General features: G+C 40.9%; 4 protein-coding genes across 13 annotated transcripts; 2 read left to right on the top strand and 2 right to left on the bottom strand.

Annotated features, from left to right (window-relative positions):
* Positions 1 to 162: 162 nt before the first annotated feature.
* On the top strand, positions 163 to 2,059 carry LOC135584870 (uncharacterized). 7 transcript variants are annotated; one of them, XM_065093116.1, is made up of 5 exons: positions 163 to 292; positions 501 to 626; positions 766 to 888; positions 1,340 to 1,442; positions 1,619 to 2,059. In XM_065093116.1, exons 2-5 carry the CDS (start codon positions 532 to 534, stop codon positions 1,940 to 1,942), a joined length of 645 nt encoding a protein of 214 aa, XP_064949188.1. In that variant the 5' UTR covers positions 163 to 292; positions 501 to 531; the 3' UTR covers positions 1,943 to 2,059. The 7 variants fall into 7 exon arrangements, with proteins under 7 accessions (XP_064949188.1, XP_064949184.1, XP_064949185.1 ...); XM_065093112.1 differs by having other exon boundaries at positions 183 to 292; positions 460 to 626; XM_065093113.1 differs by having other exon boundaries at positions 190 to 292; positions 469 to 626.
* A 307-nt stretch (positions 2,060 to 2,366) lies between these two features.
* LOC103991388 (29 kDa ribonucleoprotein A, chloroplastic) lies at positions 2,367 to 5,077 on the bottom strand. Its single transcript, XM_009410832.3, has 4 exons — positions 4,689 to 5,077; positions 4,338 to 4,439; positions 3,221 to 3,517; positions 2,367 to 2,632 (listed from the first exon to the last, which is right to left on the bottom strand). The coding sequence occupies exons 1-4, from the start codon at positions 5,046 to 5,048 to the stop codon at positions 2,570 to 2,572; spliced, it is 822 nt and encodes a 273-aa protein (XP_009409107.2). The 5' UTR covers positions 5,049 to 5,077; the 3' UTR covers positions 2,367 to 2,569.
* A 3,597-nt stretch (positions 5,078 to 8,674) lies between these two features.
* LOC103991399 (expansin-A10-like) lies at positions 8,675 to 12,190 on the top strand. Of its 2 annotated transcripts, XM_009410844.3 has the most exons (4): positions 8,675 to 9,010; positions 9,584 to 10,995; positions 11,078 to 11,390; positions 11,479 to 12,190. In XM_009410844.3, exons 2-4 carry the CDS (start codon positions 10,863 to 10,865, stop codon positions 11,783 to 11,785), a joined length of 753 nt encoding a protein of 250 aa, XP_009409119.2. In that variant the 5' UTR covers positions 8,675 to 9,010; positions 9,584 to 10,862; the 3' UTR covers positions 11,786 to 12,190. The 2 variants fall into 2 exon arrangements, with proteins under 2 accessions (XP_009409119.2, XP_064949183.1); XM_065093111.1 differs by having other exon boundaries at positions 8,675 to 10,995.
* Positions 12,191 to 12,818: 628 nt separating this feature from the next.
* Positions 12,819 to 21,744, bottom strand: LOC135584854 (ATP-dependent 6-phosphofructokinase 5, chloroplastic-like). 3 transcript variants are annotated; one of them, XM_065093110.1, is made up of 14 exons: positions 21,524 to 21,744; positions 19,530 to 19,878; positions 19,231 to 19,312; positions 18,463 to 18,536; positions 17,566 to 17,677; positions 16,920 to 17,015; positions 16,720 to 16,821; positions 16,536 to 16,610; positions 16,179 to 16,319; positions 15,914 to 16,030; positions 15,740 to 15,844; positions 15,250 to 15,330; positions 13,501 to 13,629; positions 12,819 to 13,213 (listed from the first exon to the last, which is right to left on the bottom strand). In XM_065093110.1, exons 2-14 carry the CDS (start codon positions 19,835 to 19,837, stop codon positions 13,046 to 13,048), a joined length of 1,590 nt encoding a protein of 529 aa, XP_064949182.1. In that variant the 5' UTR covers positions 19,838 to 19,878; positions 21,524 to 21,744; the 3' UTR covers positions 12,819 to 13,045. The 3 variants fall into 3 exon arrangements, with proteins under 3 accessions (XP_064949182.1, XP_064949181.1, XP_064949180.1); XM_065093109.1 differs by having other exon boundaries at positions 19,530 to 19,893; positions 21,524 to 21,742; XM_065093108.1 differs by lacking the exon at positions 21,524 to 21,744 and adding an exon at positions 21,278 to 21,416 and having other exon boundaries at positions 19,530 to 19,893.
* Between the last annotated feature and the right edge of the window lie 1,062 nt (positions 21,745 to 22,806).

Raw genomic sequence — 22,806 nt, 5'->3', positions numbered from 1 at the left:
AAGAAGCCTAGAAACTTCCCCGACTTGAATGCAATCCTGAATTATACGTTCATCGAATACCCGCGCAACCTACCTTAACTGTGAGTGGCCATGCTTGTGGGGCTTTTGCTGCCTTGGTGACACCGGTATTAAATTTTCGGATTCGGATCATATGAATGGATCGGGTATCTTTCTGCATCCGATTTCATATTGGATCTAAGTTGGGCTCAGTATTGGACGTGCCCTATCGAAGGTGGAGTCCTCCTTGCGCCGCTGTCCCTCTGCATCTCTGCGTTCCCTGAAGAACCCTCAGGTGATGATCTCAACGCTTCCCTCTTCTGCGATCGCTGATCATTTGAGCGAGACGAGAGATCTTTAGTGATATTGATTACATTTTCTTTATCACGGTGGTAAATGTTTGTGTTTATGCCTGTACGTAATTATGCTTGCACGCTTGATGTTTGTGTTTATGCCTCTAAGAATTGGTAGTTGGTCGCCGGTCTCTCTCGAGGCAATAGCAGGCAGATTGCATATAGTGGGAAGCCGGAAAAGATGTCGTACATGCGAGGAGACCTCCTCTCCAAGACGAGGAAGTTGGTGAAGGGCCTCGCCAAGCCCACCCCGGTGTGGCTCAAACCCATGGAAGAGTACGCCCCTCTCTCCTTCCTCTTACAAGCCTAATTGATGCAGTTTGTTGGACTAGGACAATCTGTTCGACCCTTTTAGATAGTGTCTCTGTGTCCCTGATCGTAGAAAGCAGATTGATCTCTGGAATTGGTTGTGCAGGGCGCCACCGGTGACGTTCCCACGGACGGACGGGAAGATCAAGAAGATCGAGCTGCCCGAGGATGTTTACATAAAGAGGTTCTTTAAGAAATATCCGGATTCTCTCTACCATGATGCTATCAAGTAATCACTTTGCTCTCTCTTACTCTCCTATTCCTTGTGCTAAGATATCCTATTCATTTATTGTCTGATTCTTTTGATTAATTTACCTCTGATTCCATCATAGGGGGCTTTCCTTTTAGGCAATATAAGTGTTTGGAATGAAAAGGCAACATTTTTGTGCTTGCAGTGGTAACATTGATACCTTCAGTTTTGTTCTTGTGGTCAATGACCAAATCTTGTTTGTAGGTAGTCTTGCTATAGTTATTTGTCTATTACTTCCGGTGTAGAGTTCAAAAGGTCAACAGCTATTGCATTATTTTTTGTCACTGCTGCTTGTGTGGAGATGAGTTAATTTTGATAAAGAATCAACTCAAGTAAACAGATGAAGCATTTGAGCTATCAGTTTTCCAGATGGGGCTGTAGTAAATGTAATGAAAGTGCAGATGCTAATGTGGTTCTCTAATTTCAACAGGATAAGTGGTTTTGATCCTCCTCCAGCACGAGTTTTTGCTTGGCGTGTTCTGGAGCTGAAGGATCAAGGTGTTGATGAAGAGGAAGCCATGGCCGTAGCTGATGTATATTCTCACTCACAGTGCGACATTGATTGGTTTCAGTAGCACGTCAGAAGATTTAGAACATCGTCTAACAAAAGTTTTCTTGGTTTCTAGTGCTCAGCTTCTTGACATATTGATTGTGCTACTGAATATCTAATTAGTAATTTTTAGTAACTTGTTCCTTGATTTTTCATTAGATGGAATATCGAGCTGAGAAGAAAGCAAAGAAGAAGGCATACTCTGAGCTGAAGCAAATTGCACGTCTGCAAGGGAAGAAGCCACCTCCAAATCCCTACCCAAGTGCCATTAAAGAAATACAAGCAGAGGAGAAGAAACTTGTCCGGGATCGTTTCTTCAATCCAAAGATACTTGAGATTGTGCAAAAGATGAAAGCAGAAATGGCTGCAGAGAGGGAAGAGAAACAAAGAGAAGCCGGCACTGGAGGGGCTGGTGGCAGTGGCCAGCGTGGTGGATGGAATGGTGGTCAGCGTGGTGGATGGAATGGTGGCCAGCGTCGGTAATTGCGATCCATTAGATACTGAATTGTTATTTGCTTATTGTTACTTTGCTACAGAAGTTGCCGTCTCCATTTGTTTGCTGTGAGTTGCAATAATAGAATATTATGGAACTTTGATACATGTCTTTTGCTTTCTTAAATTTGCTATTCAATCACCTGAAGAAAGATAATGGATCTTTTCATGGATCATTCAATCAGCCTTCTCCATTTGTTTGCTCTGAGATGCAATAATAGAATATTATGGAACTTTGATTCATGTCTTTTGCTTTCTTAAATTTGCTATTCAATCACCTGAAGAAAGATAATGGATCTTTTCATAGATCATTCAATCATGTAAATTGTATATATATTCTCATGCTGTGATTGGATGGTTTATGAAAAGATAAAAGGGGTGGAGTCACTAAAATGGATCTCAAACACAGATAGGATGATCCAATAGGTTTGTTTCAAGCATCAAAATTGTGCCAATTGCCACAACTCATTGAACAAAAGATAGACTGCTTGGTCAAGTTCCAGCATTACAAACATACAGAGACAGATTGGTTGCTAAATCTGATATATGACCAGCTCTCTCATTGCCAGAGCTTCCAAATTAAATCAACACACAGAGGTTTAAGGCAACTCTAAAGGGTCAGAAGTCGCGCCTAGCCCTTGGTTCTGCCACTGTAACGCGTATTGATCTTCCATTCAAGTCCTGCACAGAGAAAGGGTGTATCAGCAGTAGTCCGATATAGCATTGATCAACTAAGCAGAGAAAATTTCGGGTTAGCGCACAAGATTCATGGTAGGATTAAGTCAAGGACGACTTGGCTTAATGAGCTACAAGCTTCATGGAGCAGGTTTGCCGACATTGCAAGGTTACTACGCCCAAAATATTGTTAATAGGGCACTCAAGTTGTACCAGCTGATGATGTCCATCATTATTTTGTCATGTAGGACTACTTGGTGTCATTCAGGAAGTATGATCATCAACCCTTGCAAATGGAAAACGATGACCGACTAAAGAAACTGTGTATATGATCCTCAACTCATGGGAATGGAAAACGTTGACCGACTAAAGAATCTGTGTACACTAAAACATGATCCTTAACATTTGGGTCTCCACAAGGAACTGGGTAGACTAAAGAAAGATAAAAGAATATGTTCCTTTTGAGCTGCTTGTCTGCAACATATGTATACAAAACAAAGAACAAATAGTCCTAATAGAAGCACAAGCAAGCAGACAGATATCCAACACAAGAATTTTCTTGCGAGGCAATGAAGATAGGGAAAAGAGACTTACAGTGCCATTAAGTGATGCTATAGCATTATCAACTTCCTCAGCGGAGCTGTAAGTGACAAAGCCGAAGCCTCTTGATCTACCACTCTCCCTATCATAAACGACTTTGGCCTCTAAGACCTTGCCTTGTTCACTGAAAAGTGTCTCGAGAGCCAAATTGTCGACACCCCACGAGAGATTTCCTACATAGACCTTGTTTGCAGCTTCAAGGTTGCTAACAGTTCGAAATCCTTTAGATGGAAACTCCTCTCTTCGTGGAGGTGGTCCTGAGTTCACCCTCAACGATCTCCCTTCAAGTGTCTGTTGGATCACAGAACCATATTATGACAAAAATATCCACTTAATCTGTGCCAGTTTTTCGTGGCAGGCACAGAGCAAAACCTAACTAAAGCACTAAGTGATGAATAATAAGCACCGAGACCTGAACTAAGTAAAGCAGTGAAATAAGTACAGCATGCACTCAATTTTTCGTGTCATTTGTCTGATAAGTGCATTGGTCATGAGTCGATCTCTATACAACCTGACAAGGGCTTGAACATGAGTTGCAAAAGACCCAACAACTAACTAAGAAGAGAGAAAAAAAAAAATTTATGAGAGGTCTTTGGTAGATAGGGCATAAAAGATCATATGCTAGCTTGTGAAAGAGCATTGTCTCCGTTGTATATTAAAGATTTAAAGGTAAATTAAATATCACTTTTTGGTTCTCCTAAGATCAGCCATTAAAGAACCAAAAAGGAGAAAATAAAGTTGAAGATGAAATGTAGTCTCAGCTACAAACTTAACAACAGTTTAAAAGCCAGTAAATGATGTGTGGATCAGGATCGGACTACGTTATTGATCAAACTTATTTAATTACTAAGTACCTATAATTTTTTGGGGTTTTTGGGAGTTCATGTTACATTATAACTTATCACTTTTTGTTGGTTCAAGTTGGGTCTTCATCCAGCTCACAACACTGCTACTAGCAAAAATAGAGGGCAACAACTCAACTAGCAACGGAACAAAGCATCATATGCATCATATAACTTAAGTCTGCCATGGGGGGTTTCTACTTGGAACACATTTATGTATGTACAGGTTAAGACTGATATCATAGTTAAGCATGCACAGAGTGACTTACATAACCATTAAACTGCTTAATAGCTGCTTCAACCTCGTTGATGGTAGACATTGTCACAAATCCAAATCCTCTACTTTTTCCGGTTAGCTTGTCATATATAACCTGCAAATTAGAACCATCAAAATTGCATCTTTACAAAAAAAAAATTATGTTCAAGAATGTACAAAGAAAACAAAAGATAAAGAGAAAATAAGCAGAAAAAAATGTCAGAAGCACTACAAAACTATTCAAGCAGTCACAACCACCAGACAATAAAAAGCAGCAGCAAGAAGATGTCAAGCAATTACAGATTCTACCAGGGGAGATAAGCTATATACCAAGTACAACACATTTAACCTGGCTTAGTCATACCTCGACCATCTCAACATTGCCGGCCCGTTGAAAGAGGCCAGCGAGTTGGGCACTGTCGACGCTGAAGGGGAGGTTCCCGACGAAGAGCTTTAATTCCGGCGAGTATTCCGCCTCCTCCTCTTGCTCCACATTCGACGAGAGCGCCACCTTGAGAACCATCGCCGAATCCAAAGCTGGCACCTTTCTTAGGACGGGGAACGAGTTATTTGAGGGAAAAGAGACACTCTTGAAAGGAGAGCAGGGTTTGGAGGAGCATAGCGAGAGGGAGGAGAGAGCAAGAGCTCCGGGCTGGGGCTTGGAGGAAGAGATGGTGGGGATTTGGGAGAAGAGGGAAGGGAGGAAGAAAGAAGACGCCGCCATGGATAAGGTGGGGAATGAGGGCGAAGAGGAGAGTCGAAGGGTATACGCATATATAGGAAGATATTTACAATTTTGTCCACTAGATATTTATCAGGTATTTTAAGAGGAAGATATAGCTGTGGTCCGTTCATGAACAGCTAAAATATTATCCGATTAATGTAATTTCATTTATGCAAATGAATGTTAAAATTGATTGATGATTAGTTGATTGAAGACTTCATGCATTTTGTTGGGAGGATTCTTTGATCAAAGAGTTAACATGGTCTAATTCAACTTCAAAGGTGTATAAATTCATTCTCGGAGACTCATACCGGGACGAGAGTGGTATCCGAGCAAGCAATCAAGGTTGTATGGGGGCTCCTTAAAGTGTTGCGGTTGATTTTTAATCGTCTCGAGGAGCGACTTATATATTGAGAGAGGTTTGAGATCGTCATGAGATATGCCTTGGCCTTTTTAAAAGTATGTAATATTGCTCCACGGTGTTTTTTAGACATGCCTAGGACCTGCATAGGTGGTTGATGTGAGGAGAATATCCTAACATGATCCTCACTCAAATCAGTAAAGTAGGGGAAGAGGGTTTAGTAAAACTAAAAAGAGTTAAGATTGAGCCTGCTTGCCCCCTGTCTAGTTTCGAGGGTTGGCTTTTATACCTAATTCGTCGATGAATGGTGGTCGATCGCTCATCCTCCCTGGAGCCCTTCGCATCGTTAGGAATTCATTTATGTCGATGGCCAGTGAACATGTCTTCCTAGCGGTTGCATCAAGGAAAGGCGATTGGGGGCGTGTCATCTATTAGGGTAGGAGCATGCTTGAAACGGATAATAGATGAGGCTCGACGTCAGGTGTCTCGAGAGAGACATAGATCACGCTGTCTAAGATTAATACTCCCTACAATTATGTGTGCAATCCTTTCTAAAATTATGACTAAGAGCAATGGGTTGTTGATGACCAGCGATGCAATCGAGGGGGGAGCCGAGAGGGCAAGTTCAATCGTCGTGTATCGATAGTCGACCCGTACGACTTTCTCGAAGATAAAGCTTCGGTCGATGATCACGTGAGGGGGCAGTGCGAGCTCTCGTGTGTGCATCTCGACCAAGTGGCAGCCCACTGGGCAAGACATCGTTGCAATGCTTGTGTTGCTTTCTCAATCAGTTTTTAAAACGAATTTATAGGTTGTTGAATCTCGTATTTTGATGATGAAACTACTTGATATATATTTATGATTTAATCTGCGTTTTGAGTGACGCAGGGTGCTTCGATCAGGATGAGACAATTAAAGCAAGAACATCATGTTGTGCCGGAGGAACATGTCAGAAGATTGGACGTCGGGCCGGTGGATCGGTCGACGTATCGACATAAGGCTTCGGGTCGTGGACTCGGGCATCGGGCCAAGAAGAGCGGGTATTGTGCCAAGGATATCGGAGTTGCGGAGTCAACTGGCCGATTGGGCAATAGGCTGTAGGAAAGGACGATGCGCCGAAGAATCGGACGAAGCATCGAGGGACCAATGACATGCCGGACAACTTGGTTAATTGCTTAGGATTAATTGTCTCGATCGAAGTTTTTGTTTTGAGTGTGCAGGATTAACTACGATGAAAGAAAGATATGCAGCAGGAGTTGCGCCGGAGTCATGACAATGATCACGTTGGGAGTTCGAGAGCTCGACGGAAGTTCGGACAATCGTCGGAGGTTCTGTGGGAACAAATCCGAGAAGTCCAGAAGCTTGCCAAAGGAGCTCATCGGAACTTGCCAAGTGGATCATCGCAGTCCAGGAGTTTGCCGGAAGTCCGTAGGAGCATCACCGAGGGTTCATTGGATGATCGACGGAAGTTCGCCGGAAACTCGCCAGAAGAAACGAGTGACGCACCGAAGCAAGCTGCAGAATATGTCTTAGGAAATAATCGTAGTTAGCACTTTGATTAAGTTAGAAATGGGAGGTGATCCCATTAGCTTAATCCTGGGGCAATTGGGCCCCTGAAGAACTCAAATTGGGTCGAATGGTTCAACCCATTCGGACCCAGGTTGCTGTGGGAGGTGCAACCGCCCAAGCAGGGAGGTAGCACCGCCCAGGCTATGTCTCCCAGCGAGACTGGGCGGTGCAACCGCCCCAGCCAAGAGGTGCAACCACCCAGGGCTCAGTCTCCGAGCGAGACTGGGCGGTGCAACCTCTCCAGTCAGGCGGTGCAACCGCCTGAGCTCAGTCTTCGAGCTCTGGCAGAGAGGTGCAACCGCCCCTGACAGAGGTAGCACCGCCCAGAGGCTCAGTCTTTGAGCTCTGTCAGGCGGTGCAACCTCTCCAGTCAGGAGGTGCAACTGCCTGATCCCGGAATTCCGGGATTTGATCGTTTTGAGCTCCAAATTTGAACTGGGTTGGGGCCTATAAATACCCCACCCATTCAGCACTGAAAAGATACAGACCTACACCGAATTCTTGATCTTTTCTGTGATTCTAAGAGCTCAAATTTGTGTAAAGTCCAAAAGTTCTCCTCTTTCTGTTCTTCAAGTCTTGAGTTGTAAAGAGAGGAGAGAAAGGTTCTGTAAGGGTTGTCTCCTGAGCCCGTCAAAAGGAGTGAAACTGTAAAAGGGCAGTTGGCCTTCGCCTATTGAAGGAAGGCCTCTAGTTGACGTCGGTGGAGGAAGCCAAAAGTGGAGTAGGTCAAGACTGACCGAACCACTCTAAATCTCTGGTTTGCTTTTATTTTGAGCACTTTATCATTACTGCAAACCTCCTACATAGCTACTGCTCTCTGCGCTTTTACGAACAAGTTTCTAAGTTCTGATCTTTCCGAATCTGCATTCAGACGTAAATCAGTGTTTTCGTACGATCTTTACATTGCAGTTTACATTTACGTTTTGATTCTATTTATAACTGCAAACTGTCTTTTGCGCTTTTACGAACGAGTTTCTTTGCAGTTTACGTTTACGTTTTGATTCCATTTATAACTGCAAACTGCCTTCTGCGCTTTTACGAACCAGTGTCTAAGTTCAGATCTTTCCGAATCTGCGCTTAGACGCAAACTGCGCTTAGACGCAATATGAGCTTAGACGCAAACTGCACTTAGATGCAAACTGCGCTTAGACGCAATCTGCATTTAGACGCAAACTGCATTTAGACGCAAACTGCGTAAACTGCGCTTAGACACAAACTGTGTTTAGACGTAAACTGCACTTAATCATAAGTAATCTTAGAATCGGCTTTTGCATCAAAATAGTTTTTATCGAACGAATGCAGCTTTCATTTTTAATCGCTGAAAGATTTCCGCTGCACTAATTCACCCCCCCCCCCTCTTAGTGCTCTCGATCCTAACATAGGTAACAATTTGTATACTTTGTTTTAAGCATACTCACAAACATCCCATACACACAATTATATACTCGGAGTTCCCTTTGTAAAGATATGAATAGCATTCTTTAGTCAAATGTAGTCAACACACAAAGATTTACTACAATCACATATGCTAAACTTAAATTCACATGAATAAATACAAATTATATATATATATATATATATATATATATATATATATATATATATATATATATAATTGTAATGATTGCACGTTAGAGACGAGCCGGCACTATGCGTGACTCAACTCGGACCCTTTTTGTTGCCCTCGGCCCAGAACCACTATAGCTCGAATAAAAAGGGCCGAATAAGTTAATACCCGTTAAATGAAGGCCCATTTGCAGCCCATATAACCCAATTCAGAACGCAGGAGGCTCCGCGGCGGCACCGGACGAGGGTGCGGCCGCAGTCGAGGAAATCGACGTCGTCCGGATCGAGCACTCTGGCGGCGCCGCCGCCACGGCGAACGGTGGCGCTGATGCAGGTTGCCGACCGGTGACGTCGCTGCCCGGGCTACGCACGGCCGTCGGCGCAGGAGCTGCCGCCGCCGTCGCTGCTGCTTGTCTGTACCCTAAAAAGAGTGCGGTTGCATCGATGACGAGCTCCATGGGCAAGGGTATACTAAAGATTCAATCTTTATCTAGTTTTCACCTTTCTAGTCAGTGCTGCGAAACCTGCAATGCACTGCTTGAAACACTGCAATGCCTCACGCCACTTGGTGAGTACTTGATGATCACAGAAGGCCTCTTCTTGCGGTAGAAGATTGAGACAAAATTGACCTTCTTGTTCTTCGGGAGAGTCACGTAAGATCCACAAGACCAAGGAATAGGTACACTGCCAACCTTCCTAGTTCAACTCAGTAGGTGTTTAGGTACATGCCTTTGTCAAACTCCAACACCTAAAGATGACCATAAGACACTGCCATTCTATCATGTTAATTGATACTTCCTAAATCTTAGGAAAGGACACGACTTCATTCTGATATTTCATGCATCGAAGAAAACGAGAACCTGTGTTTGGCGATTATCTATTGCCTGTGATCCAACTCTGTAAATTGCTGAAAAAAAAGTTCAATCTACATCAAGTTGGTAACTGTGGGTTGATTACAGCAGATTGAATATTGTTGGTAAATGACTTGGAGAACCCACCTCCTTTTCTCTACTACAACTTGGTATGAATTCTTGGGCAGGTCCATGAAAACAAATCCTTAAAACAGTGGAAAGAGTGGAGTCGAAGATACCCAAGATTGTGGTGGAGTACCAAAGCTGAGATCATGAGCAGGGAGAACGAAAATATCCATGGATGAATGGAAAGGAAAAGTGCAGCAAAAGGAGTGGTGGTTGGAGAATGGCATTGATTTAAAGGTATTATAATAGGAGTGTCGGTTATGGACAGTTGAAAGTGCTACATGTGTCCAACCTTCCACAGTATAATGCTTTGGGAGGTCAAAGGTTGCAACTGAGTCAGCAATGGCTCCCGACATCCATCAGTATTAGGTTTGATAACTGCAAGTGCACGAGAACCTGATCTCAGAATTCAGATTTGCTTCTTATTTTTGTCTCCAATGTAGCATCTGATACCAGTGGATTGGATTTGTGCCAGAGCTCAGCAGCCAAATTCCAAGGAATTAAGCTGCTGCTACTCTTGTTCTGAGAAGAGGGAGGAAAATTATTGTAGTGAGTTGGAGTTTGAATGTAATCATGATGCTGTGTCACCCCCAATTCGTGTGCTTCATGACCCAATCTCTTTCTTGTACTGAAGCTGAAGCTTTATGAGATTACAGAGTCATAAATTTTCTGCTACCTGTAATCCAAGATGAAATGTTAAAGGTAGCATTTTCAACAAATAGCTCTGCAGAAGGGGAAGAACAGAATTGAGGAGCCAATTGATCATACAAAAAGTTGCCACTTTGGTGATATGAGAGGACTAATTAGCTGAACACCAAACTGTGTTTTGCCTGAGAGGTTCTTTCTTTCATTTTCTTGTATGATCAGAAAAGAATATTCTTTGAGTGTCATGAACTTTAGTAAATCTGGAAGTGCCATCCTGGTCTGATTCAGCAAAAGATATGGGATGATTAGCCTACTAATATTCCTGTTGAAAAGGCATAGGGCTTCACACACACAAACATGTGACTCTCAATACAGCAACTCTGCATACACTGTCCTTTAAGCAATATGTCTTCTTCTTTTGTGGGGAGTGGTGATTTCTCACCAATTAAATGTACCTTCAAAACCACAAGATTTCAATTCCATCACCAACTTCCTGTCCAGAGATGTTAGTTGGAATCCTGCCACTCTCATTTAACTGTCCTGCTTAAGCCTTCACAGTTATGTGTCAGTCGATTGGAAGGTTGAAAAGGCAGGCGATCATCTATTTATGCCTCCATCAGCTGCCTCCTCGAGCAAACCAGAGCTTCTGCTTCCTCTCTTCCCTTACTCTTTGTCTCCTGCTTCCAAGTAAGGAGAATGACTTCTCTTGGTCTGGTTCTGGTTGCCTTTCACTCGGTGTTCTCTGCTGCATACGGGTATGGACACGGAGGGGGATGGTCTGCTGCTCATGCTACCTTCTATGGAGGAAGTGATGCGTCTGGGACAATGGGTGAGTGAGTTCACAGAAGACACCGTCGTCCATTCGTCATGCAAGAGTAGGCGGCCATTGATGCGTTGAACTTGGTGTGCAGGTGGAGCTTGCGGCTACGGCAACTTGTACAGCCAGGGCTACGGCACCAATACCGCAGCCCTGAGCACTGCCCTCTTCGACAACGGGCTCAGCTGCGGCGCCTGCTACGAAATGAAGTGCGTGAATGAGCCGCAGTGGTGCCTGCCGGGCTCCATCGTTGTCACAGCCACCAACTTCTGCCCACCCAACGATGCCCTCCCCAACAACAACGGCGGCTGGTGCAATCCTCCCCTGCGGCACTTTGACCTCTCCCAGCCCGTCTTCCTGCGCATTGCCCGGTACAGGGCTGGCATTGTGCCCGTCGCTTACAGAAGGTTGGTGAGCCAGAATCATACTACTCTCTTTATGATCCATATGATCAAGTCTCATCTTGTTCTTGCTCGGATTGGTTTCGGGGCGCAGGGTCCCGTGCAGTAGAAGGGGAGGAATCAGGTTCACCATCAATGGCCACTCCTACTTCAACCTCGTGCTCATCACCAACGTGGGAGGAGCCGGAGATGTGCATGCTGCGTCCGTCAAGGGGTCCAGCACTGGGTGGCACCCCATGTCCAGGAACTGGGGCCAGAACTGGCAGAGCAACACCTACCTCGATGGCCAGGCGTTGTCCTTTAAGGTCACCACAAGCGATGGCGTGTCTGTGGTCTCCTTCAATGTGGTTCCTGCAACCTGGTCTTTTGGCCAGACCTTCAGTGGTGGCCAGTTTGCTTGATTCCTTTTAACCCTTGCAACAGCATCGGGTTAGTAGGAGCCAGTCGTTGAGTCACCATGGCTGCGGAGTCATGGGTTCCGGTAAGAAGAGCTTGTTTTACTTCGGCTCTTCATAATATCAAGTGATGAGTTCCATCTTGAGAGGCCTTTGGGCTGGTCATGAAGGAGAAGAGCGGGATGGATGCTGCTCTTCCCTTTTGGGCAGCGGTGGAATCCTACCACCCGCCCAGTTGCAACTGAGTCAAAAGTCCTTTTTAATTTCTTCTTCTTCTTCTTCTTTCTTTCTTTGTGTTTACCTTTTGCTGTTTGTGCTCTTAACTCACTGTTGGGAGCTTAAAAAGAGAGTTCCTCCCAGGAATAATCACTGCAAGTCTTCCTATCTGGTAATGGAGTTCATATTATCTTCTGAGCTCTGAATTTTGCTCTGTGGAATCTTTGCGAGTAATTCATATCAAAAATATGTTTGGTGCATGAACGAAGAGAATAATGATTGGAAAATTCCTTTGAATGACTTCTACCTTCGTAAATTGGCTTCCTTTAAATGATTTCTATTTGATGTAAATTCCATAAAATCAGCACTGCAACCCTGACTTCAACTGACACTGGATTCATTGTTCTGCGGCAGTTGTGCCCAAACTTCAGTCAGCTGCAGTGCTCAGATTTAAGAGAAGAAGTTAGTTGGTGAACAGGTAGTTGGGGTGAATTTATTGGAGGGGGATTACTTCTTCCTCTGGCTTTCCAATTTAATGAAGCAACAACTTTGAAATTGATGTAATATCGAAGAAACAAAGTTCTTAAAGACCAAGATCAGAATCCATACAAGGCTTTCTGCTAGATGCAAGTGCATTTCTAGGCTTTCTTTTTCCATCATAACACCACAGCAAACATTGGTATCATGAGGTTTCCTCTTATCTTCAAGAACAATAGCTTCAAGCCACCAAACATGGAGTATCTTCAGTCCCTAGTGAGCCTGGCAAGCCAAAATATTTCTATTCTTCTTTGACAAATACAAGCAAAAAATTTGATAACCAAAGTAATTATAACCACCTGGTACTTAAATTATTTCTATTCACTTGTAACAAAGACACTGGGAATGCGAAACTTTGAGATCGCTGCTATTTCCCTTCAAATTTATTACATAGAAAAAATAATGACAACCTCCGTAATCAATGTGAAGACGGATCCGAACTAACAATGCTCCCGACTCCCCATATTACGATGGAATCTCAACTAACAAACTGCCCCTTGAATGTTATATACTTCATTCGAAGTCAGGTTGGCCAGTAGATGTCAGGCATCGGTGCCACATCCTACTGTTCGGGTCTACATACCTGGTAGATGCAATGACCTCTGTAACAGGAAAGTAGACAAAATGTGTATTGCATATACCTGTTGTGATGCCACTGAACCCAGCAAATGCACCATGTACCTACACATTAAGTAACAGCACCTCAGTCCCCAAAAAGAAATTGCCTAACCACTAGCAGCTGACTGATGCAGAGGCCAGAAGAACTTTCAAGCATTCACTAGCCATAAACATAACTTTGTTCTTAAAGATCAACTGGTCATATTTGCAAAGGTCACAACTTGCTGCAATAACTCTTTAAGTGTTTCTAAATATCTCGGATGTGGTTGTTCCTCAGAAGCTTGCAATCTAGATTACACCTAGTTTACAAGAGATATCTCTATGAGAGGTAGAGAAATGCATAAACTTACAGCATTCTGGCCTAGGACAGTGCAGAGGATTGCATCAGACGCATTGGCACGGCAAGCTCGGATCATATAGGTTGGATCAATGTATTTCACATCTGCTGGAATGCCTACATCCTTGAAATGTCTTTTGATCTGTAAAACATGTCATGTTATCCAGAAAAGGCTGCTTAAATATAAGTAAATGCATAAGCTGATCATGTCCTGAACAAGACAGCTCAGATAAGGAAAAATTATGTTGGCCTAAATTTGACATTTGCAGTAGCAATCATTAGATGAAAAATACATGCTTTCTATTAGATGCATGTAACCAACCGCAGCAGTACAATGTTCAAGCTTGAAAGTAGGAAGCATAGCCGTCCCATCTAGAAAAGACTACAACTTATGTCATTTAACTTTGAATTCAAATTAGGATTTCTTGTTATAAATAACGAAGAAACCCTCACACAAATATAATAGACTAAAACTATAAAGTTAAAAACAACTATTCATGAGAAAAGCTAAAATCTAGGGCATGAATCTCTAATTCTCTTCTCAGCACCAACCACACACAAATATGCATCCATACATATTGGCACCTTAATATAAACATGGGTACAACACCAACAAGATGTCATAAGCTTCAATTTTTTGGTTGAACTACATGGATCTTTCCCCACCACTAAATGAAGACTAGGTCTAAATAAGAATCTTCTCTTGCAAAATACTTACAAAGAAAATTCTAAGAGGATATAGTTGCTGGAAAACAAAAGGTTATTTAACTTACACCTCCTATCGTTGTATATTTGCTAAGCTAAAATTAACTACTACTAAAGGTAGAAACAATAGAAATTGATACGAAATGAAAAAGAAAACAAGGTCAAAAGAAGATATGTAATGTTTTCTCTCCATCTAATTATCTCATCCATCACCTTTAGTTTTGACAAACAATGACATGTAAATATACATTCACTTGATCAAGTAACCATATTGGTTATTCGATTCTTTCTAGTTTCATATGCTATGAGTTTTCTACAATAGGAGATGAAAATGTAGATGTCGTTCACATAGATTGCATTAAAAATAATAGGCTACTAAAGATGGAAATTTTTGGTAGAAAACAAATAATTGTTAAATTTTTTATTGGAAAAAATATATATGATCTTAGATAATATGAACTCACTATAAGATGCATATCTTATACTTTCAAGCATAATAAGGTGAAATCATGGCCAATTACATCAGCTGGAGACACAAAATATGAGCAATTGAAGATGTGAAAACAAATAACCCTTATATCTTTTATGTTGGAAAGACATGTATGATCTTAAACAAGCAACAAACAACAACATAGATGACATTTTCCTGAATAACCATGAAGTAACAGAAGCCTGGGCCATCAAGCAAGTGTTTGGGCAAGTGGCAATTGATGGTCCTCCTATCTCAGCAGCACTAAGCAAGAGAGATCTCTTCATGCCACTGCTTGTTCATTTTAGTGTTTTAGCAGATGTGATGTTTAAAACCTTAGCTTTATCTAATTATCAAACTGTGGTACCCCAATCAGTACTTGCAGTAGCCATAAGGTATTGAACATAATACTTTCTACGTCATTTATTCATTCAGCACAAATTTTATTAATGCTTTAGTTAACACATTTAATAGTTGTCCATTTCATAGCAATTTTCCACTTTACTCTCACAGACTGCACAACACATTGTTCCTTTTAGCCAAAGATTAACTAGATGGTTCTGAAAGAAGGAATTAGTTACAATGAACCTGCTGCTGAACATGAACTCCAATATCACTGAGAACCACATTCCCTGATGCATCTGTTGTATTCGACTTCTTTAGGTATTCCTGAACAACAAGAACAGGCTTGTTATTAGATATGTCTTGAGGAAACTAGTCTTCTACAGCAACAGAAGTAGTAACTTATAGAAGAGTACTCTCTCTAAATCGAAGTACATTCAGTGCCCTTGCATTTCAAGGTGATGTGATCAGGAAGGTATCTGTATATGCACCCAGGAACTCAGTGCACTGGGACTGTGAAACATATCATGAAGTCATGCATTAACTTAATGGTGTTCATGAAACTTAGGATGCATAAAGTTTTGCTTCCAGGCATATCATATATTTCAAATCCAAAATATGATAATATCCTGATATAAGCTGCATAAATATAGAAGAATTCTCTAAATGTATGTACTCAAAAGCACACTATCAAACATAATTCTACATGAGGCTTCAATAAATATCTATAACTTACTTGTCCTGCTCCTTCAGCAACACAAATTACAGCATTTCCCTTTGTTTTCAGCAGATACTCGAGATGCACTAAGACTCCATTTGGCCCCTCCAATTTAAAAGGTGCCTTCATTTGCAGGTGGTTCAGTTAATGGTTGTGACAATAATCTGAGAGACTGCTGTGGATACTACTAACCTCGGGAATCAAACAAATGTCAATTTGACCACTAGAAAGTGATGCATGCATGGCTATAAACCCACTGCTTCTTCCCATCAATTTGACCAATCCAATGCCATGGTAAGCACTACGAGCCTAAGTCACAGCAAAGTAACCAAGTGACAAGGAAAAGTTAGAAGATAGCATGTTTCTTCTCTGAAAGGAGCAAAGACAGTAATATCAGAAATAAGTTCAAATTCTCTGATCAATAATTTGCATATTGGACAATAAATGGACTTCTTACCTCAATATATGCAGAATTGATTGCCCGCTGAGCTTCCTCTACAGCAGTGTCAAAACCAAATGTTTTGTCCATTAGTAGTATGTCATTGTCAATAGTTTTTGCAACACAGACAATTGATACTTTCAATTTTCTCATGCGGCACTGGCAAAGAAAGGGAACTTATCAACATAAAATTAAACTACAACAGTAACTACAGCTCAGTGTATGAAGCAACATTTACATGATTATCCATAACCTCATAATGATGATAAAGAATAGTAAGGACTTTTACCAGGATGCATGTTGTAAGTGCATAATGCAGCACTTAATTAAATGCATAAGGTCATCTCAATTTACCAAGATAGAATTATGCAATACCTCATTATGTATGGCAAGTGCCCCTGCATGTGTCCCATCTCCGCCCAGTACAAAAAGCATATCAATTCTCTTGGCCTGAGTTGTCCAAAAATCACAAATTAGTACCACAGTTGTCAAATGATGCTGGAGAAAGTAATCAACTAAAACTTAACCCAGCTCATTTGCTGATAAAGAACCCAGATACCTGGATGTTATCAACTATATCACTGGTGCTGGGACCTCCTCGGGATACTCCTAGAAAACTTCCACCAGTGAGGTTAATATTTTGAACCACTTGACGCGAAAGCTGCAAAGGAGAAGGATATTTGTAGAATTCAAAGAAACGTGTGTGTAGAGATCCCCAGTAAAATCTTCACTTATGGGAATCGGTGGAGATGTTCTAACCGGCACTTCAGATAATCCCTCATCAGAAAATCCACGGAAACCATATGGAATTCCAACAATATTTTTTACCCCATATTTTTCAAGTGTGAGCACTATCTGCAACCACAAAAACGAAAGTAATATGTCTTCTTCAAAGTAACATTTGATGATAAAAGAGTGAAATCTCCTTCTGTGGTACTGCCAAGTATAATAAAGATACTGAACAAGTATCAAGCACACAAGTCGATTACCCTCAGCCTGGGCACTTTATTCAAACAACTATTAGCATAAAGCTAATAGGAGTTCCATGCACAAATAATTTGATAAAGTCTAAAAAGGTCCAAAACAATCTGGCAAACTTCTGAAGGGCTTAAGTTTTAACAGAAACATCAGGCTTGAATCCACTACTTGACAAGCCTTTTCAAGCTAAAACTCAATATAACATGAACCCTAGACCAGAATTTGATATTCTGAGTCAAAAAAAATTTATCATTGATTTATTTTGCTTTTCTTTTTTTTTTTCTTTTACGAAGATGCATGTCTATTGAAATGGATAAAAATTATAGGAATGACATTCAACAAATACATTAGTGCTTAAAAGGTGTGTTCTAATGAATCTGTCTGTAAAGATGTAAAAATTAGGTACAGAAAGATCATGATAACCAACCTGCCTAATTACATCATTGAGACCAGGACAAAGCCCTCCACAAGTAACAATTGCAGCTTTTACCTCCCTCGGTTCATAGTATATTTGCTTACGTGGTCCAGCACGATGCACCCTACAAAGATTAAAAACCATAATTACTATAAAAAATGGAGTAGGAAATGATCATCAACCAAACTACATGATATTTTTGGGATTTTGTACAGTTTTAGAGATGGAAATGATTAAATAAAACATTACAAGAGCCATATCAGAGTTTTGAAAATTTTGTTCTCCAGATACAGCCAAGTCCAGTTCTGATTTACATAAACTTTTAGTCACCTTAACTCATTTTTCAGCATTTTCAGCAACAAAATACAGTATATAAACTTAAAAACTTGGATAGATACATTCAAGCCAATCAAACAAGACATCAACTTAAAAAATACTAGCTTCCTTTTATCATCCAGGCGTAGCAGGGTTTTGATTTCATGCTAAAAATTGTTGAATTCCATAAAGAAAAATCCAATATTACAAAAAATGAATTATCATACTTTTTCAACTTAACGATAATCAATAAAAGGTTTTCTATAATTTAAATGAAACAAACAGTGGAATCCTTTTAAGACTTTATGGCCTCCACAAAATTGGAAGATAGGAGGAACCAGGAAAAAAAGGGCAGAAGAAACAATATCTAATTTACATTATGGCCTACAATTCCACTTGGAATACACTTGAAACCACATGTAGTTTAGAGGAAATTAAAAGAATTGTATAACTGTTGGAATTTTAGATAATACCTCAAATCATATATCCATTGTGGATAACTTTCAACTCATATGTACAACACATACAACATAAGAAAAAATAAAACACTATCATGCTATCAACCGCTCATAGAAGAAAATCACTAGACAATACCATTGTTCTACCCAGCTGCAATCAGGGTCAATGCTCTCAGCACCAGCAGAAGTTGGGGAAGCAAATTTTATAACCTGACAAAAAAAAAGATGTTAGTCTGAACATATACACGTATGTTTAGTATCCAAGGCATTCAAGACCAATCTCTTAGATGATTCATTTGCCGTTGGGGTTAAAGATCTATAAGGCTAGCATACAACTAAAATACAATGAATGAAATACTAAATTGAGTGAAAGAAAATATTTAATGTCTCATATGATTAACAATTTGATGCAGGAAATACAGTATTAATGGCCATAATTTCAATTCCACATGGCAGATCTTCCTTCTTGCTATTTCAATATGACATGTTTAAGAGTAAGCATGAACTTCAGGAACATCTGGGAGCCAGCTGTCTAACTACTAATTGGTATGCTCATGTATCTCCTGGAAAAAATGATGATAATAAACATCGAACACAACCAGAGCCATGAAAATGTTTAAAGATAACTGAATATCTATCTAGTCACAGATCCATAGTCATTCTGTCATGGCTCAGTAATCAATTATTTATGACTCAAGAAACACTCAAGACATTCAACAAAAGATGTAATGGAGAAGAAAATTTTGATGGCACTTCATGCAGCTTGAAAGTTGATTTACTTTATCAAACTACAGGCTTTACAATGACCTAGATTAATTAGCCCATGAGAAGCAACATATATTGTAACAAAATACTGAAATGATAAGTAAAGAAAATCAAATATTTATGATAAGCAAGGAAAGACCTTCAGAAGTGCTCTATCATCATCACTCACAAAGCCATTCCAATCTTCTCTTGCTGCACCATTACCAACTTCTAAAGTACCTCTGTCAAAACCAAATAACAAAAACAATACCATATACTAAAGACATGCTCTTGCAAAAATCAGCAAGCGGCAGCCATTAACAGGTACAGGCTGCACTGATGAAGAAAAACTCTCTAGGCAAAAAAGAAATCTTGAAGGAAGATTAAACATTTACTAATAATTACACTAGAAGACAAAAAGTAAATAAAAAAGGTTGATTTGTGTAGAATACAAGTCACCTGGTTTTGAGTGAGAATGTAGTTGGCCTTGGCTGAATATCCAGAACATCCCTCAAATGTGGTAAATTGAACCGCTTATCAAAATCCTCTAGGAATTTTTTTTTCCAGTCTGGATCATTAAAGTCAATTTCTGGTTTAACAACAATTGGTCTAGGATTTGTCATCTGGGATTCAGCTCTAATAACTCTCTCAAATCTTCTGATCTTTAAATTTCTGAAATTCACCAATGGGTGAATTGGGCAAAACTGTCTACCATGTTGCCGCACATTAATTAAATCAACTCCATTAATTGATGAAGCCAGAGCCATTCTCCAAATGTAGAAGAGTTGAGAAGATCCAATGAAGCAAACTGGAATACAAGAACCTGAAAGTATCAAAAGGTTGTAATTTATGACTACATTCAATTTTCAGTTATTATGCAGAACCATGTTGAGAAAACTAAAAATAATAACGATTAAAATGGACCTTGCAAACATATAATGGAATCCAGTCTTAACATAAATAAGCATATTACTATTCTCAAATAGTGTGCAATCAGGATGCATTAAATCTGTCCAGAATATGATAAGAAAAACATATTTAAGACAATTTCAAATAATAATTTGTATGAGCTAAAATTAATCACCTAGAAGAAAAGAACTTTCTTGAGGCTCTAAAACTAAGACTTTCGTTCTATACACAATATTATAAAAGACATTCCGACGCTGCAGAAATCCAGTAATCAGCAATATGTAGCAGTAAATCGCTGAGAAATTAATAAAGCCAAAAGGAGGGAAACAGAAGGGAACAGTTAGTGGACAGGAAGAAAATTTGGGGTATTAATGAAGAATTTCAGAGGGAAAGAAATGGGAAGGATCCATAACGGGTGTAATAACTTAGATACCTTCTGCATTTCTGACGTATCTGGCAACACCTAATCCAAATGTAAGATCGAGGTAGGGCTTTAATCCTAATCTTAAACCAATTCCCATAGGCGAAAACTGTGCTGATATAGCAAGAATTACAAAAAAATTTAGGGCTTCCCAAGATCACATACAGAATTAAGGTAAGAAGGTGCATAATTAATCATTTTCCAAACAGATAACCGTCCCAAAAAAGAATATAACCAAGCTCCATGTAAGAGATAGGATCAATCATAGCCTCAAAATCTAATCTTGCGATTAGAAATTGCAAGAACTATCTTGAAAGTTCGGATCCACAACTCCAAGTTCTACATGTAATAAAGCACAATCAAATCCAATACCATTCCACAGCCCATTTACTACAAGATTCACAAAAGGATCAGTGACTTCTTACCTACATTTTTTTTAATAAAAAAAACCAAGATTCATGTTATATCTTGGTACGAAACCCATCGTTGAAATTACTAATTAGAAGAACCATCTTCAAAATTCGAATCCACAGCTCTAAGCTCTACATGTAACCAAGATAACAACCAAATGCAATACAATCCCACAACCCATCTACTACAGGATTCAGAGAAGGATCAGCGATCAATTTTCTCTCAGTTACCTACAAATTTACGTCAAGAAAACCAAAAACCCAAGCTCCCTATCGAAAACAGGTATCCGCACAGCCTACCGACACACTTTCTTTAAATTATAAATTACAACAACTATCATGAAAACTCGGATCCACAGGTCCGAGCCCCACATGTAACCAAGATCGCGATCAAATCCAATAGAGCCCCACAACACATCGACCACAAGCTTCACAGCACGATTGGTGACCAGGTCTTTCGCACTTACCTACAAATTTACCTGACATGGTCTTGAGAGCTTAAGCTACAAGAATCAGCTTCAAGGTTCAGATTCAGGACTCCCGAGTCCCACATATAACCAACATCACAGCCAAACCCAACGCGATCCCACAAACCTTCCACCACAAGATTCACAGAACGATCGGCGATGGTCATTTTCTTTTCCGTTCACCCAAAGATTTACGTCAAAGAAACACCCAAGAAAACATTAGAAAAATCCGTTTAAGAAAGCGACCTCGGGTTAATCGGGAAGCCGATCGTAGGGCGGGAGAGGAGATGAGAGCCTTTGATTCTCGAAGGAATCACCCTTCGCATGCAACACCTTCAACGGTCGTCCGCCGGAGCGGAGAGGGGAAGGTGGGGAGGGCCTTTTATTATGCACGAGCGCAATGCGGTCAACGGCGTGAGGGAGGTGGTACCGCGGTCAAGTTACCGCCCATGCCGATTTCCTCGGAGAGCGCCGTGACTTGGGAAGGCTGGTTACGATTCGTCCGTTCTTTCTTCGTAAATGCACACCCGTCGGCATGGAGCGAGTCGCCGCTCGCCTGTGTCGTGTAAGTCACCGGACAGTGAAGCTTGGACCTGCTGTCACTCGGAAGCTTGGCCCGCGTTTTCTCATTGGTCGCCAGATGCGAGCCCCACCGATAGCAACCAGCCGAAGCCGCCTGGTGCTCAGACCAATTCGTTTTATCCACCAAATTTCAAAAAAAAAATCCAAAAAGTTCTTAAATTTTCGCTTTTTTTTTTTTTTGGAAGAACGACTCTTTTTCTTTATTTTCATTCGTCCTATATTTAAAAAATAAAGTTTATCTCTAGTATGTATCGCGTCGATCGTTGTATCTATCCCTTCATGAGGTTTCGTAGTCTGGGTTACAAGACCCACCATTGTTCGACGAGGTTGAGAACAATAAGACGATCACAATGCCACCTTTGCCTCGTTGTAGGACCTGTAGACTTCTACCACGTCGACCATTGAGCCCTCATAATACATCATGATTGTCGACTTATGCAAAGGGGAATGGGGTAATCACAATGGAGCTTCCCCTTCCTCTTGCCTCACATAATCCACTGTGTCAAGCGTTAGGTATTAAATATCACCCGCACGAGTTGCTTTGCTCCTGTTTAGCACAAGAGCCCAAATCTAAGAGGTGGAGGAGGGGGTCGAGAACGCCCTCCTCGAAGATGGTATGACAATAGGCATCCAAGGTGGAGGCAAGGAAGAAAGCAACAATAACAATATGGGTTATGGCGGAGATGAACGATGAAGACAAAGGCCTTGTGGTAAGGCCTTAGCGACACCTTAGCATTGCTGAATGAGCTGAGATGACAGACAAGAGCAATGATAACGAGGATAGAGGCTACGGTTAAGGGCCTTAGGATAGCAACAACGAACAAGAGCAAAAGCATGCTCATGCTCAAGGGCAATAGATAAGAGTGAGAGTAGAGACTGACAGATGAGGATATGATGGATAAAAGGTGATCGAGGACAAAGATGATGATCGACGACATATAGATCAA

Source organism: Musa acuminata, chromosome BXJ2-1 (genome assembly GCF_036884655.1).
Source record: "Musa acuminata AAA Group cultivar baxijiao chromosome BXJ2-1, Cavendish_Baxijiao_AAA, whole genome shotgun sequence".
In the NCBI taxonomy this organism is placed as follows: Eukaryota; Viridiplantae; Streptophyta; class Magnoliopsida; order Zingiberales; family Musaceae; genus Musa; species Musa acuminata.
Note: the sequence above shows the minus strand (reverse complement) of the source record. Positions and strands in the feature narration are given on the sequence as shown.

Bases quoted from the DNA above. Each gene is read 5' to 3' on its own strand.
- LOC135584870 (XM_065093116.1), top strand. From the start codon at position 532: ATGTCGTACATGCGAGGAGACCTCCTCTCCAAGACGAGGAAGTTGGTG. The intron at 627-765 runs GTACGCCCCTCT...TTGGTTGTGCAG, and splicing joins TGGCTCAAACCCATGGAAGA to GGCGCCACCGGTGACGTTCC. The intron at 889-1,339 runs GTAATCACTTTG...TAATTTCAACAG, and splicing joins CTCTACCATGATGCTATCAA to GATAAGTGGTTTTGATCCTC.
- LOC103991388 (XM_009410832.3), bottom strand. From the start codon at position 5,048: ATGGCGGCGTCTTCTTTCTTCCTCCCTTCCCTCTTCTCCCAAATCCCC. The intron at 3,518-4,337 runs GTAAGTCACTCT...GTGATCCAACAG, and splicing joins TTAAGCAGTTTAATGGTTAT to ACACTTGAAGGGAGATCGTT. The intron at 2,633-3,220 runs GTAAGTCTCTTT...TTCTCTGTGCAG, and splicing joins TAGCATCACTTAATGGCACT to GACTTGAATGGAAGATCAAT.
- LOC103991399 (XM_009410844.3), top strand. From the start codon at position 10,863: ATGACTTCTCTTGGTCTGGTTCTGGTTGCCTTTCACTCGGTGTTCTCT. The intron at 10,996-11,077 runs GTGAGTGAGTTC...CTTGGTGTGCAG, and splicing joins TGATGCGTCTGGGACAATGG to GTGGAGCTTGCGGCTACGGC. The intron at 11,391-11,478 runs GTTGGTGAGCCA...TTCGGGGCGCAG, and splicing joins GTGCCCGTCGCTTACAGAAG to GGTCCCGTGCAGTAGAAGGG.
- LOC135584854 (XM_065093108.1), bottom strand. The intron at 16,031-16,178 runs GTAAGAAGTCCA...GCTGTGACTTAG, and splicing joins TCAATTCTGCATATATTGAG to GCTCGTAGTGCTTACCATGG. The intron at 15,331-15,739 runs GTAAGTTATAGA...CTTGTTGTTCAG, and splicing joins TTGCTGAAGGAGCAGGACAA to GAATACCTAAAGAAGTCGAA.